The sequence below is a fragment of the Centrocercus urophasianus genome, unplaced genomic scaffold, assembly GCF_019232065.1.
Source record: "Centrocercus urophasianus isolate 14NV4802_14NV808 unplaced genomic scaffold, USGS_Curo_1.0 seq_34, whole genome shotgun sequence".
Classification (NCBI taxonomy): domain Eukaryota; kingdom Metazoa; phylum Chordata; class Aves; order Galliformes; family Phasianidae; genus Centrocercus; species Centrocercus urophasianus.
The window spans coordinates 8,080,678-8,097,112 of record NW_024884911.1 but is presented as its reverse complement, the minus strand read 5'-3'; the positions used below and the strand labels follow the sequence as shown (position 1 = coordinate 8,097,112).

At 46.2% G+C, this 16,435-nt stretch overlaps 1 protein-coding gene across 6 annotated transcripts in view; it reads right to left on the bottom strand.

The window, feature by feature from the left end:
* The window catches only part of PBX3 (PBX homeobox 3), a 94,123-nt gene extending 77,713 nt beyond the window's left edge, over positions 1 to 16,410 (bottom strand). For 3 of the 6 annotated variants that reach the window (XM_042830816.1, XM_042830817.1, XM_042830818.1), the window contains exons 1-2: positions 14,649 to 14,771; positions 2,541 to 2,644 (exon numbers count right to left, since the gene is read on the bottom strand). In XM_042830816.1, coding sequence (XP_042686750.1) covers positions 2,541 to 2,644; positions 14,649 to 14,764 — 220 coding nt within the window. In that variant the 5' untranslated portion in view covers positions 14,765 to 14,771. Of the gene's footprint in view, positions 1 to 2,540; positions 2,645 to 14,648; positions 14,772 to 15,379; positions 15,577 to 16,298 lie in introns of those variants that run through there. The other 3 variants (XM_042830815.1, XM_042830820.1, XM_042830819.1) reach the window with 2 other exon arrangements.
* Positions 16,411 to 16,435: the final 25 nt, after the last annotated feature.

Here is a 16,435-nt window from a genome sequence, read left to right as displayed (position 1 = left end):
AACGATCTAACACGTAAATGGCAGAAATCAGATTTCTTTGTTAAGCACAAACAGCAACGTGTCCTTTTAAGCCTGCGTGAAAAAATCTATCTAATCTGTGCTTACAATAATATTTATGAAATAAAAAACAGAGAGGAAAAATTGCTGTAATGTACTCTGGGTGACCTCTGCTTTCCAGAGAGAATGAAAACAGCCTTTTGCTTTTCAATCCCCATCAAAGTGGAGTTAAAGGAGGGACAGCATTCCCTTGCTCGCTGCCATTAATCATTGCTTTCTTCGAGCAAGTGCGTATTAATTTCTGTCATCCCAAACATCATCGAGTATTGTTACAGCACCGTTCGCTCCTCATTCACCACCAGTTGTTACCAGTTTCCCTACGCTGCGCAGAGACAGGGTGAATCGTGTGGATTTCAGTGTTAGAGGCCTTTATCCCTGGGGTGCTGACACCAATTAAGCCATTTCAAGAAGAAATGAGAACAGGCGCAACCCTTCTCTGTAACAAGAGCTCGCACCTAGCATTGGCAGGTTGCCATTCGCCGCCGCCTCGCACCACACAAACACGCTGCCACCTCCCCTGGAATCACAGCTCACAGCTCTGCGCCGCACGCTGCTTCAGATCCTCGTGCACAACTCGCGCAGGGGATTTTGCCGTCGCTTTCAAATCAGCGTCCCAAGATACAGAAAGGCTCTGGACAGGACAAGACTCGAACACCAGCAGGCAGCGCTCCCGACGCAATATTTTTAATCAATTAACATTACCGTTAGGAGGAGACAGCTGAAACACGCGAGGAGAATGAGCTGCTGCTCTTCAGCTTAATGCAAGCACGGGCGCACACAGGACAAGCCGCGACAATTTCTCCACTGCAATCTACCAGAAACCCTAACTATGGAAACGAGCGGAATCTTCCAGAACTACAGGATCACTCAACAGGCGTCCCCACACTGCTGGCACGGCAGCAGGTCTGCCTGGGCGCCGGCAGGAATTACAAATAGCACCCTTCAAGAAAAGTTACCTCAAATCCTTAAGATCAACGCGCTTAATGAGTTTAATTAATACCATTTGTACATTGCTAAAGTGTGCGTAAAGATTTATCAAACTCTCTGGCACTATTGTTGATTTTTTCTGACCGCTTTAGATCCAATCCTTCTCCTTGTTTTAGACATTTACATCTGCTTTTAAGTTTTTATGGTTGCCTGTTGGCAGGCAGCAAAGTGGAGCTGTCGATGCTGCTGCAGAATAATGCAAGGTTTGTTATGAATTAAATATTAGAAACCTTAACGCAGCGGCCAATAAGAATTATTTGCCTTATTAAAGCAGCAGAAGACGCTGATTAAATTTTCATTGCATTGCAGTCTTTTTCCCATTTCTGCTTTCAATTCATCATTCTAATGTATGAAAGGCTTGCCGAATAATGGCATGGGGACTTAATTTCTGGAATGCAAATATGGCAAAGAAAATACCATAAATACCCTCCCAGAAAACATTAAACAGTCAGTTCTAATTAAGTGAATACTAACTAAGTAAATATTCTCTTAAAGGAAAAAAAAAAATTCAAGATTTTCCAATTCCGGAAGGAAAGCACTAGAAATACAGGCACATAGAAATTATATGGAGCTTTGGTGATCTCAATTTCACAAGAGGAAGCTAAGTGTGTTTAATCGATTGAGTTTTCAACACCCATAGAAATTTCTGCATTATTAGTATATTTCAGAAAACACACTCCTGCCTTGATTAACTGAGATTTGTACTTCTTAGGTGCTGTAAGCAAGTATACAGCCATATCCACGGGAGCAAATGACCTGGAGTAAGCGCTCTACGTCAGGTGATCCACACGCGTTACTTCTACAAAGCAAAATATTTTTACTCCCCAGTTTACTGGTGTGGCAGCCTTTGAAAATAAAAATTCCTTTAGAAATAAAAATAAAATTCCTTCTGGTGACAAAAAAAAATAGTGAAAGGTATTCGGAAATGACACACAGCTGGAACATCAGCCAGCAACTTCAAACCTGCACTACAGGCAACTGCAGGTATGTCTGGGAAACAGTCAAACAAAATCTTGTAACCACACTTCCTGTGCTGAAGGTTGTTCGTGTTCCTGCCTTCATGTGCTTCAGAAAGAAAATGAACTTCAAGTATCCATTTCCCCTAGAGAAAATCTCTTCCCTGAAACTCTGCAACTAATGAAATGGGGATCTATAAATAGCAGCATCATTACCATGAGAGCACTTGCTTTGTACCAGGCTCTGCATCTGACCCTCTTCACACTAACATCTACTAGACTGTAGACTTCAATGTAATTCCTCCATAGCATGATCAATATTAGGACAGTTAAAATGCAATGTACACTTAAACTGCAGAGTATATTTACTCACCAAGCTTGCTAAAATGTAAGAACATACGATGCTACCTTGTTCTGCCTTTCTCTGCTCACACTTACTAAGGAGTTTCTTATTGTCTTAAATGAGACGAGTGCTGCTCCATAACTTCCCTCTGATGTTATAGAGACATGCATTGTGACAAGACAAAAGCCATAATATACCTGAAATGTTCCCTGCAGAAATCTCTCGATGAAGCTCATTAAGATGGTTACTCCATTGCAAACATTGCCTACCGACGCGCCGCCGCAGTAAAGTCCTCCTTAAACTGTTGAATACAGTAAGCGAGCATTTAATCAGTGAACGTAGTGATTTGGAAACAGGCTTCACTTCTGCCCAAAAAACAGGACTTACCAATTGCAATAGCTCATTTCAGAAAGTTGACCAATAATTAATTTCACTGCTGGTTGTAAATTAACTGTACCACAAGACAATGCATTTCAGGAATGTGGAGGAAAAAGGGAACTATTTATTTGGTGTCTGCAGCGCATTCTGCAGCTGCATAAAATGTGTTGATACTGAGATATTTATGCTGCCCTTCATTAAAGGTAAATACTCAGTTGCATTTGCATCTCCCACATACAAAGGGCCCAATTGTTCTGCTAATTTCATATCTCTTAAAATAAATATGATAAAATGTTTCAGTGGGTGGATGAGTTTAAAGGCTTTTATTCTCTGTGACAAAATTATTGATGACAACATATCATAAATGGCACTTACTCCATATACACATGTCACAAGAAAATGTAAAATATTAGAACAGTTAGGCGTGCAGGAACATTTACCTTTAAAACGAAGATATAACATCCCCATTTTAAAAACCATGTGGTTAAATCAGGAGAATACATATAGAGAAAAAAGAGGACACGAAATTTCACACACGCTTAAACTGATTTTCTCCTAGCTTACACACACTGCACATGCCCTAAGATTTCATTGACTTTACTTAAGCCACAAAATACACAGCCCACTGTGAACAGAAGAGAAAGGACGGCCAAGCAGAGCTCCCAGGTGTGCTGAGCAACTTCCCTGTAGCTCAAAGGAACCTGTCTGGGGGCAGCCCTTTTTCTATTTGTTATCGACCTTTCACTTATTTAATACAAGAACACCACAGAAACATGCACCTTCTATCAAAATCAGCACAGAAATCGAAACGTATTTAAAACATAGAAGGATGGAAATTGTGTTCACGTGACTCAAATGAACTGTACTTCTGCTGGGATACATTATTATCTCTTACAGGCAGTAACGCTAGAGAAACGTTCTGCACACATTGCCCGTGTGAAGATCTTCACGTTACAATCTTTTTTTCATCATCCAGACATACCTCTGAGAGCCTAAAAAGGGATTATTGCAAATATCACGGGTTTTTGTATTGTAATACGATTAATATTACAAGACACACAAAGATGTTTGAAAGCAAGGATTTAAGAGAAAGAAGCCAAGTAAGTAAAGCTTAGAAAACATAACCAACGTCAGAGTAAAATACTGGGCAGCAAAGGCTGCAGTTCAGGGAAAGTGAGGCTCAGCAAAGGTGTGAGGAGAGGGAGACGGGAGCAGCCTTTTCACATGCACTCGTGCCAAAATAAGAAGAAAGTATCCCTAAGATCTGCTGGTCCATGCTAGCAGTGAAACTCGCAGGCCCGTCTGCGAAGGAGAGCAGCAGGACGGCAGCAGGCACGCAGGCGAGCAGCAGCACAGAGCAGGCAGGCAATGGCGGGGCTGCAGCTCGCGCTCCGAGCGCCGATCGAGCAGAGCAGCTCAGCGGCACTTGACAACAGCAGTGCTCCCACAATTGTAACCCTCAAATCCAATCAATCGTTGCTCTTTGCATTTCAAGCAGCTCCTGGCTGCCACTGCCTGAAGATAACTATTTTACCACCTCTGTCATGCCTAATTAACAAGTCAGATGTACAATTTAGAAATTTTGCAATTAACCTGCTAAAATATTGCTGGAGGATGCTAATTGTTATGCCAGTTGCCATAAAAGCTCATTTGCATAACTTATGTGTGAAAAACAATTATGAGCGGCGTTCACAGACGCGGTCCACAAACTGCTCCTAGCTACGGATGAGAGGGCCACAAAAACACTTAATTCATTGCCCACAAAATTATGTTCCCCCTTTTCTTAAACAGCATCTGTTTTGTGAAGCTATATTCATAGAAAATCCCCAAATCAACAATTAGAAGCATATGTAAATGTGCGATTACAGTTCTTTTTCTTTCATTGACAAGCTCCCATCCACACGCGGTGCAGGCGGCAACGCCGGGCCCTGAGCCTGGGCCTCACTCACACCCAGCCCCACAGTCAGCCCAGCCCCAGAGCCGCACCTCGCCCCATGCCCTGCCCCGTACCCAGCGGTGGGAGGCCACGGGCAGAAAGCCGTGCTGCTCTCAGGTCTGCACAGCAGCATCTCTGGGAGCCACTTCAGCAACAAAGCAGCTAAAGTCAATTGTTTCTTCAATGAATAGGCTTCTGTTCTTCAGCATATATTTACTGAGGCGTTTAGGGCAGATTTTTACCATTTCATTGGAGTCTGTAGAACATGGTTGTTGCACAAATATTTACATTAGTGCCGACCGCAGCCTTACTGCGGTTCCTGGAGAGAATAACATCCCCGGTCCTGCCACCCCATTCTGGAGACCTGAGCCCGGTTCTCGCCGCTCTCACTGCCCTCACGTGCACAACCAGAAGCTGATTCCATAGGACAGCAGCGGCCAATGCACGTTCTTTTCACCAGGCCCAGCAATGCCACAGTTTTAGACCAGAAAAACAAATGCCTTTTTTTTGCTTCCTAGGGAAGATGGGCCGAGGACTGACTGCTCTTTCAGGTTTCTCTTTAAGCAGGCAGTTTGCTCAGACAGTGTCCACAATCCAGTAAATATTACTAAACAAAATTTAAAAAAAAAACAAACACACTGATTTCAAGCCTACAAAACACAGTAGGGCTCAGCAGCAGTGACATCACTGCATCGATGCTGCTCGTTCCCTTCCAAAATATTAGGGATTTAAAAGTTACATAACAATCACGGTGATTAAACAGCAGCTGTTATGATAATCAGTCAGTAAAAGGAAATTGATTTGTTTAGCGCTAGCAACTACAATATTATTAGACTCTCAGTATATTGAAAGGAAGAAATATTTCCTTCATTGAACACAAAATGCCATAAATTTAGGCAAACCAAAATTAGTTCATGTAATACACTGACATCCAAGAATTTATTTATATAGAGACTATCATTTAATTTTCAGACATTCAATTTCTATACTTGGTCACAGTCAGAAGGTCAAGAACCAACAAGTCAATAAGTTCCCAAGCTCCATTATCGACGTCACACCGCTGCCCTAGCAGGCAGGGCGCAGCAGCACGGCACTGCCTGCACAGCCCCGCAACAACGCGAGAAGAACGAGGGAGCAGAAGTGATGGCTCCCACTCTATTTGAATAACAAGTGAAAACCTAAAAATACCTCCACTGCATGTTATTACCAACTGTATCCCCAGGTTTTATAGTGACAGGACTGTGCTATAATTTCTGAGAAAACCTCAGCATAAAGCCCCATAAACCCAACCACTCCTGCAATGTATCACCTTATCCAGTGCACAACCATTTCCACAACTTTTCATGGTAGTACAATTTGTTCAAATATGGTAATAAATACATCCTTGAAGTCAACAAGAATCATTGCACTACTGACTGTGACTCGCACTTAGTAGTGGCAGTTAACCACGCCACCAGATCTCACGTAAAGGCAATAAGCAAACATTTTGGTGGTGTGAATTACAAACGTTGGCTAAAAGCACACTCCTGTCTTTAATCAACAAACGCACTGAAGGCGTGCTTCAAACGCCCTTCTAGCAGGTAATCGCACCCGCAAAGTTATCGCTGAGGAGCAGCGCTCCCCATCCACAGTGAGCAAACAGCCTGTGCCAAACACAGCCACCGCGGTCAGAGCAGCCCGACAGCCTTTTGCTAAGGTCTCACCCTGAATTAAAAGAGCAATCATCGCTAATCAAGGCAAGGAAAAGCAGAATCTGAGGAAAGCCCAAACTGCTCACCTGCAATAGGTAAGGCTGCACTTAGACTCACTGTGATTTGACTAAAGAGAGCGCTATAAATTGTTCTAATTGATTATTTCTTACATCGCAGTTTTAATTACACTCAATACTTTATAAAATTTTCATCATACAACACCAATTTAACACAACCTCACAAAAATTTCTGGCAGGTAACATTCCCGATTCTACTGATAGGAAAAGTGAAGCAAAAAAAGGTAGCATTTGAGAGCTCCCATAAGACCTTCAGCAAGACAGCAGGCGGGCCTGGCCTGCTCCCACTCAGGTCTCTGCGCCCCCAGGGGGGAGGAAGGCTGTGCCAGGCACCAGCGGGACGCACAGCCCGAGGCGCAGGCCCTCTGCCCCAGCTGCCCTTCCAACAGAAGTAATGTCTGTGGGAGGTGCCGGCAGCAGAAAGTTAAGTTTGATCCCCAAATGTCTTCATCATGCAGTTTTTTTGCTCAAGAAAGCTCAAAATAAGCAACTGGAGAGAGGTGATGCTTTCCTCCACTTTCTGCGATAAAAGCAGGCTTTGCAGGTTTGTTTGTGGGGTCGGGCGCTGCCCTTCCCAGCAGCTCCCCACCACACGGCTGCAGCAGCGCCTGCAGCATGGCCGTGCCGCACGTCGTGTCTTGTGTGCTTCACCATACGAACTTCCCAACAGCTGAAGTCAGTCGCCTTCACACAGAGCCCTGGTGTTATTTCTTACCCCTTTTCCTCTCTTTTAACAACTGGGGCTGACCATCAGCACTATCATGCCAGCACTACACGCCTGCTGGACTCTGACAATGATCTGTGAGGAGACGGGCACGCGGGCACAGCCACTCTGCAGGCACTCAGCAATGACCACCAGAGGCTTTGTTTGGTTTGGTTCCGTTTCATTTTTTGGTAAGTTTACGTTCCATTTCCAGAATTACTTCTCAGATACTTTTAAACTGTATTATAAAAAGCAAACTAACCACAGAACTGCAGTAAAGCAGCTCCAAGGCTGAATAAAACACGCACACATGCAGAAGGAAAATGTGAGCTAAATCAGAAACTCTCACCACTGAGCCATCCTGGAGTGTCCTAATACTGCGGAGGTCTCAGCGCAGTGATCGTACCCACCATATCTGCTCTAATAAATAGGTTCAATGAGTTGAGTTAAGGGCAGAGTTTAACTATTAACTCAAAATTTCCTCGCCGTTATGGCTGTAAGTCAATCCCTTAATGTTACTTTAACACAGTTTCTGGCAGTTGAATAAAATCTATGGTCAATATTACAACCCCTTCCTTCCTCAAGGAAGGAAAATATACGCATGATTTACATAAGAAATCCTGGGAAATGCTGGGAGCGGGCAGGGAATGCTCCAGGCCTGGCTGCCCAGGAACCCACACCGACCGCCTCGCTTCAGCCGCCCGGGCCTCCTGACCCAAACCCCCAGAGCAGCACAACCAGCAGGAAACCCCCACGCAAGCACAGCCTTCAGCACAGGAACAGCTAGCAGGCAACAAGGTTACAAAACAGAGCTGTACGATATATCTAAAATAATACCACAAAAATCAGATGACACAAAGAATTCTAATACTTTCCTTTTGTTAAGATACAGTAACCGAGAATACAATGAAATTCTTCATGTTCAGTATCTCCCATTAGATCAATTAATATTCAGAGAAAGCCTTTAACATGAAGTTTAAATAATCATAGAAGGAGAAAAAGAACCACCAATGTTCTAGAAGCTTCTCTAGACCTTTCAATCAATTTTATTTATATGCAAAACCAAGAGAAACTCAGAAAAAACAAAGCTCCTCCTGATGCTAAAGCTCTCAATTTACTGACAGGCAAATGGCTTCATGCTGCCACTTAATCTCATTTCTTGCATAATGCCCTCTAATTAGCATATCAAAGTGAATTAATACTTCTAGGGCATTAGCAATGGGAAAATCTGCTCCAGGCTTCACAATAGCAGTTAAGCAAGAGCCAAGAAATCCTCAAAAACACCACAAACCACTTTGCATTGCAAAACTGTTCAATTTATTTATCCTCTCTCTCTAAACACTTTTACCGCACACTGTTTTACTACTGTTCACCAAACAAAATGATAATTGCCAAAGTTACCAGCATCTGTAATGCCTGTTTAGAATCTTAATTTAGATTGTATGCTTCGAGATCTCAAGATGCTTTCATCTTTATCATACACAACAGGACGTACTGAAAAATTGTTGCTCATATAAAAAATATACACAATCAGGATAATATTCTTGAATTCCATTTCCACTTGCAATAAATAATTAAAAACTAAATAACATATTAAAAAGCCACCTGCTGGACAACGAGGAATAAGAGATTAGCTTTAAATGTTGATGCATGACTTGAGCATAGCAAAAGGTTTTGACCTGTAAACACACACAAACCCACCCCCCCTTCCAAGTGATTGATCTGCAGGACGTGTGATACCCAGCGCCTCGCACGGACTGCTACGAGTCGGAGAGCGCAACGTGCGCCGAGCCCATGGCTTACAAAGGGATTCCAAGGAAAACGTCTGAAATAGCATAAAACTACGATAAACGCATCGTGATTTTTGCTTAGTGCTCTCACGCAAAACAAGGCCTTTTTACCCAACTCCTGCAGCAGTAATACGGCAGAGCCGCTACCGCATCAGACCATTTCTTCTTTAAAAAATATTTTCAGAATCTGATTTCCGTCACGGTTACTCTGTGTGCAAAATATAAACCGCATTCTATAAACACCGACTGAAGAGAAAAGCCTGACAGCCATCAGCCGAGAGCCGGCGCTGAGCCGGGAAGGCAGCGCAGCGCCAGGCAGGCCGGCAACAAAGAGCAGCAAGCTGGGGTCAGCACGGCTTTCTGCAGCCCTGCCTGCAACACGAAAGCAAAAATGAAGCATGAGAGTAACAAAATAAATAACGATAGGTGTTTATCCAGTACTTGGAGCCGATCTAAAGAGCGCGCTTTATTGAAAAATATATACCATTCAAGCAGCAGGCTTCATTCCCCTCCATATTTAATTCCCTGTTTACTTCCACTGCAAAGACAGCATTATGGAAGGGCTCTAACGCCCAGCTGAGAAGCACAATTCATCCGTTTGGCTGATGAACTACTCTAACTTTATAAAAGCATGAACTATAAGAGCTGACAGAAACTTTAATAATTTATATTAAATATTGATGTGAATTATTTACTCCATTCATACTTACAGACATGAATTGCCTACCAGAGAAAAGCAAATGTGACAAAAGGTCAACATGATGGTGAAAAAAGGCAGGCTGTGTCAGGCATGTGTTATCTGAACCACGCTGATCACCTTGATAAGCGAATAGCATTAAACATGACTGCTGAGAAAACAAACAAAGCATTCTTCTCGGGGCGTCAATTGGTGGCACACAAACAAGCTCCATCCAGTTCCACCAACCATACCAGAAAAGGAGAACTCTGCCGAGCTCTGTGCTCACTTTGACTCAGCAGTACACAGACTTAGGATCCATTCTTATTATTAATAAAAATATTCATCATACCCTCACACGCATCATGTGCGAGGAATTCCAAAGCAGTCTGGATACAAACCGGACTCTCTTTCTCTGCTACATAATTATTAATATAGCCTTTCTATGTATTTAAATATTGTATTACATTTGCAACAATTTAGTGCATCTAATTCTGCTGATATTTGTCTACAGTAGACTGCAAGTATCGTTATATTAATGTTTCACACAAATCAATATTTAAATTGAAAAACGACAGCGCAATATCCGTATCGTACAACTTTTTCATTGAAAGCACTAGGAATAGAGTTTGATAAATGTGTTAAATCCTGCAAAAAGGGTCTCTTTTGCATTCAATGTGTGCTATTATTGTAATTTATCTCTCAATGCAAAAATTCCTATACTTACAACAAGCCCCTAAAACAAACCGCACGGTAACTCCCAGAATTTACTATTTTCTGATAAGCAAGCAAATGCGTCAAATTCAAAAATAAAATGAAGGACCTTAAAAAGCTACAAAAAAAAATGCTCCTACTTAAATGAGTATTGACAACTGCATCCACGTTTATCCTTTACGGAGGGCAAAAATACCCAACACCTGGAAGTACAGATCTGGTAATCAACATCTATTCAGATTGCTGCTGAAATGCAGCAAGGCGCTCTAGCAGCGCTGTGCTCTGAAGGCACGCTGCAGGTACAGATTCTGCAAGACAAAGTACCCCAATTTTGTCTAATGAAAATGATCGCCATGGCTGCCTGCAGAGGAAGCGCCCTGTTAGAAATTCACCAAAGGGAGAACTGTGATTGTGAATACGTTTGAACCAGATGACCAAATGACACACGGGATATTTATCCAATTTGTTTTTTTCTAGAAGGACATTAATGAAGAAAAGCAATGCCTCTGCCATAAGGACAGTGTAACCAACCCAATATTCTACCGCATGTCTTCATTTGTAACACATGTGCTGACAATTTAAAAAATACCATTCAGAAGTAGAACCGATGATTCAAGGAAAAATTTAGGACATGAAGCACAAGAAAGGAAACAAAAGCTAAACAATTACACTGAAGAAAAGATGCATGCACACAAACACACGGTTATTATTTCCTTGTGCAATCAGGGTACATCAGAAATAGGTATTCAGCATCTTGAAAATAGCACCAGGACTGCACTTCAGGGTTTTAAACAGCTGAACTGAGAAACAATAACAGCACAGTTGGCTAACATACGCACACACATACATGTACATGTGTGCTGTCAGTGCTGTTTCACTGTTTCATTTGACTCCTTTAACGTTCAGATAGGATGGTTAGGATTGCATATTATTATAAATTATTGCAAGTTAGTTGCACTAAATAATGATTTACCAGCAGTGAAAAGCTGAAATTTATGTAACACAAGGGAATGATACTGTGCTGCAATTAAAAAAAAAAAAAAGTGAAAAGAGGGGTTAATATCTTAAATTTTTGTAGGAGGAGAGGCAAAAAGCGAGTTCTTCTCAGCAAGTCACCTATCAGGCAGCTTACAGATGGTGCAGCATATTGACAAGGGGTGTTTCTGAAAGAGTTGGGCCATTTTCATCAATAATGAGCTCTGCAGCACGTAAGGGCACGATACAGACCTTTAATCTTCCGAACAGCTCTGTATGGCAGCTTTCAGTTAAAGCAACAAAAATGTTTTAGCTTACATGAAGAACAGCAAGAAATGAACGTTGTGGTTAATTTCACTATTTGTCTGGCCTACTAGTTTTCTTTTCATTTTTAAAACAAAATTCTGTACAAGAGAAGAACGTTCTTAATGAACATTTTCTCCCTCTCTCCTTAGACATAAAAAATAGTTCAAGCAGCCCAACCAGCCGAGCAGGCCTTTTCTCCCCCTGCGGACACCTCCTGCAGTCGAGAAGTTCATTAAGTTTTATGATCTTCCCAAGTCAGTCCTGCTTATAAGCCTCACAAAGGCCACAAATCTGGCAAACCATCATGTATGCCATTAGGCTTTACTAGTAAATGAATGCTATTTAGGGTTTGCGGTGACAGTAAATCAGGCTTTGGTTGGCAGCTATCATTGTTTTTGTTGGACTTACGCAAATAAATAAATAAATGTATCTGTGACTGCATAGCTGCACTCAGACATTTTTATAAATGTCTTTTTTATTAGCTCCTACCCATAGAAAAGATTTTTGAAGACAAAAAAAATCATCTATCAACACAGTTGCAGACATACTCCTATGTCATCCCACTGGTAAATAATCGCAGTTCCCTAACTGTTTTAAGATTGTAAGAATTAAAACATTTTCATTTCTGTCTCCATGAGAATAACCAGTACCTCAGGTACAGCGGTGAGCTAACGGAGGATTAATCAAAGCACAGATCCGAAGGATGCTTAGCGCACAAATAGGAGCGATTAAAAAACACAGCGGTGCAGCTCGGTTCTGGATTGCTGCTGGTGGGCGCCGAGACAGACGGACACTCAGGAATGCAACAGATGCTGCGCGCCCCGAGTGCGGCACCAGGGCTTCTGAGTGGCCCCTGGCAGAGGCACAGCGCAGCAACGGGAGCCCGCAGGCCCCCGGCCGCCTGTCTTCATGTGTACCGGAGGGGCTTCACTAGAACTTCAGGCAACATTTTTCCTTGAACTAATTAAAGAAATGAGTGGCACTCAGTTTCTTCATGAAAACCATGCTACCTTGTGGTTGCCTCTAAGAATGCACGTTTCTATTAATATCTGCAAAGCCTTTAAGTATATTATGCAGCACTTTCTTAAATGTTAAAATGTTAAAAAAGAAATGTCAGGCTAAATTCGGTGAGCACAGTGATTTGCTTTGTACATGGCAACACCTCACAGGAAAAAAAACGACCGCCTAACCCTAAGAGCACAGCAAAAAGGCTTCAGATGCGATGCATCCATTAACTCATGCTGGGACGTGACAGCGCTGCTCGACCTAAGCTGGGGATTCCTCCACTTATTGTCTCGCTGCCGCCCTCACAAAGTACTCACTGACTGTACTGAACATTACCAAAATATAAAAAAAGGATATAATTCAACATAAATATGACTTAAATATTGCATTCCTTATTTCAGAGCAGACACGACTGCGATTGCACGCTGTGCACCGGCTGCAGGCTCCGTTCTCACCCCTCAGAAGGGAGCAACGAAGCCATCACACAGATCCTACTGCCAGCACCAAGGTAAACTTCGGTTCTGATGAAAAAGCATTGAATCCCAAAGCACAATCCAGTTTGGTTCCCTGGACCATGACACAATGCAGACAACGAGGGGAGGGAGAACCCTTGCTTTAACTGCCTCTCAGATTGCTTGTCCTCACAGTTCAGAACTGTTTGATCTGTTCCCTATGAAAACAGTTTACAGGAGATATGCCAGGATTTGTGCTCCTGCTCTCGGTGCTGCAGCATGCTGATCAGAGCCATGCTGACACCAGAGCTCCAGCAGCCCCGGATGCACATCCCCCAGATCCAGCTCCTGTCTGCCACAACCCACACCCTGGGCAGGTGCTGCTGGGGCTGGCAGGCACCCTCCTTTCCCCAGGGGTCCCCCCCTTTCCCTGTGGGTTCTCAGCTGTTCTACCAGAGGCAACTTGCAAACTTGGCTGGGCTGCTTGGAGCACAAAGGTAGAATCTCAACTCACACACTGTCACTGAAACACTAAAAACATTTCAAATCTCAAAATCTTCTCAGGTTCCCTCTTACTTCTGCACGAATAGCAGCCCCAGCAAACACTCGCTGACAGCAGCAACCCCCGGACAGCCTGGGGTGTTCCGGAGTCACCCCTGCCACGGGCTGGCTGTGCTCCCCAAGCCCCCCGCACACACAGGGCTGCAGGACCCCAGGACCCGCGCCGCTCCAGCTCAGCACAAGCAGGGGCTGCTGCCAGCTCTGCTGCACAGGCACGAAGTTCGGGGAAGGAAAACAAACAGGAGCTGTGGACGGAGGGGCACCGTGCAGGCAGGGGGGAGGCAGAGGGGATCGCTCTCCTCATCCGAGGTAATGTCACGCAGTATAAAGTGGAATCAATCTTAATATTCGCAGCGCAGCCAATATCCAGCCCTCAGCCAGTAGCAGAGCCGAAGTGGGACCCGGCGGCACAGGAGCCCGTGCACAGCGCGCACCAAATGCACCAGAGCCGCGCTCCGGGCATCTCTGAGCTCTGCTGCGTGCACACGGCGGCTGCTTCCCTCTGTAACCCCTTTCTTTTCAGTCTGCAACTAGGAGGGCTGCACTGGAGCACCAAACACAGCGAGAAAGCAAACCAGTGCACCAGTGTTCTTTAAAAAAGAAATTTCTCTGCGCATTCAGCGATGTAAGAAATTTGCAAAAATCCCTTAAAAAAATGCCTTCAAGAAAAACGAGGCATTCATTTCCGTCTCATTAATGTAGCACAGAAAAAAAAAAAAAAAATTGATGTGCACCGAATATAATTTCGGTATTTAAAACAGCACCCCGAGCTGCCAACTCGGAGCCGCTCCGCGCGCGGCCGCATCCGTCACTTCGGCGCTGCCCGTCCCTCCTGAGCGCTTCCCGCGCGGCGCCAGTGGCGCCGTGCGCGGCGGATCCGGGGCCCGGCAGGACGCTGCCGGGGGCCGCCGCATGCCGGTATCCCGGGCCGGGCGGGGCGCGTCCCGCGGGCGGCGGAGGGCAGCGGCCGAGCCGCTGGCGGCAGCGCCGAGGCGCGGCGGAGGAGGGCTCAAGATGGCTGCGGCGCGGGCCGGCCCTTACCTGTTTTCTCCTTGATCTCGCAGAGGACGCTGAAGAGCGCGGGCTTCATCCTGTGGCAGTTCAGCGCGTGCTTCCTGCAAGAGAGCACACACGGCGTTAGCGCCCGCCGCGAACATGGCGCCCGCCGCGCCGCGCCGCCAGGCCGCCCGCAGAGCCCGGCGTCGGCCCCGAAACGGCCCCGAAACCGGCTCCGAAACCGGCCCCGGCCCGCGCCAGCAGCGGCCCGAGCGGGGCCGGCTCTCCGTGCGGCTCCGCGGCGGCTCCTCTCAGGGCCGGGCCGGGCCGGGCCCCGGGGCGCGCGGCGTAAATCAGCGCCGTCCGGGGGTGATTTATTGCGGAGCGGCCCGCGCCGGGCCGCGCTGCGCTTTGTTTTGTGCGGCGGTGATTTAGGACGGCCGCGGCTCTCCCCCCGCGGCGGTGTCTGCGCGGCGCCCCATCCATCTCCCGCCCGCCGGGCACGGGGGAGCGGCGCGGAAAGTTGCGGCCCGGCCCGGGGCACGCGGACAGACGGACAGGCAGACAGACAGACGCGGGGCCGCGCGGGACGGGGCCGGCTCGAGCACCGCCCGCTCCCGCATTCGTTGCGTGGCAAAAGGCATTAAACAGCGCTTCGGCCGCGCCCCGGCCGCCTGCGGGCTCCTCCGGCGCCAGAAGTTCTCTCCCGAGCGCTCCGCGGGCCGGAGCTGCGCGCCCCACGCGCACCGACAGACAAGGCGTAACGAGACACCAACTTTGCTTGCGCCTCGTCCAGGCTTTGGTCGGTGATGGTCATGATCTGGTGCAGGATGTCCCCGATGTCCTGCTTCCTGCCGTCGCCGTCGGCCCCGTCGTGTCCGTGGGGAGGCGGCAGGGCCATGCCCCCCTGCACGGAGTGCCCCGCCAGGTTGACGCCCGCCAGGGTCTGCAGCATGCGGGACTGCTCGTCCATGGCCCCGCGCCGCGGGGGCACTGCGCGCCCGGCCTCGGCCCCGCCGCTCGCTCCGCGCTCACACGGCACAAAAAAAAAAAAAAAAAAAAAAAAGGCAAAAACCCAGAAGGACGACGGCGGCCGAAGGAGCGGCGGCGGTGCCGGGAGCGCTGTCGGCGGCTGATCCCACGCTCTTCCCTCCCGGCGCGGTCAATCGCTCTCCTTTAGTTACGGTCTTCTCCCGTCTGCACCATGCCTGTGCCGGGCCGGGCTGCGCCGCTCCGCCGCTGCCTCTCCCTGGAACGATCTTCCTCCAAAGCTTTTTTTTATTATTATTAATATTATTATTATCCTTCCTTATTATTATTTTTATTGTAGCTTTCTATGTCTTTCCCCACTTGTCCAAAAATCTTCTTAGCGAAAAGGCAAAAAAAAAAAAAAAAAAAAAAAAAAAGTTAAAAAAAAAATTCAAAATCACAAAACTTGCTTTCAAATCCCGCAGAAGTTGGGAGGGTGGAAAGGGCAAAAACCACAACAAACCGAGCGGCCCCCACCCCGGATCGCGACATAAAAACGCCACGAAAACACAATCACAGAGGGAAAAATTAATGGCCCTCCCCCCAAAAATAACGAACGATCCCGAGTCTGTGCGCGGGGGGACGGCGGCGATCAGAAGTTTGAACTCGTGCAAAGAAAAGAGCGGAAATCGAGGGGAAAGAACTGTAAAAAAATTAATTACACACTCTGTGCAAAGCAACGTGCAAAAATATCAGCCGGCGGGGATTTATGAGCGCGGCCGCCCGGTGACTGTGTGTGCTTTATGTTGTTTGATGGCCGCTCCGGTGAGGGATTGACAGCCTGCCAATGCCACTCACTCACC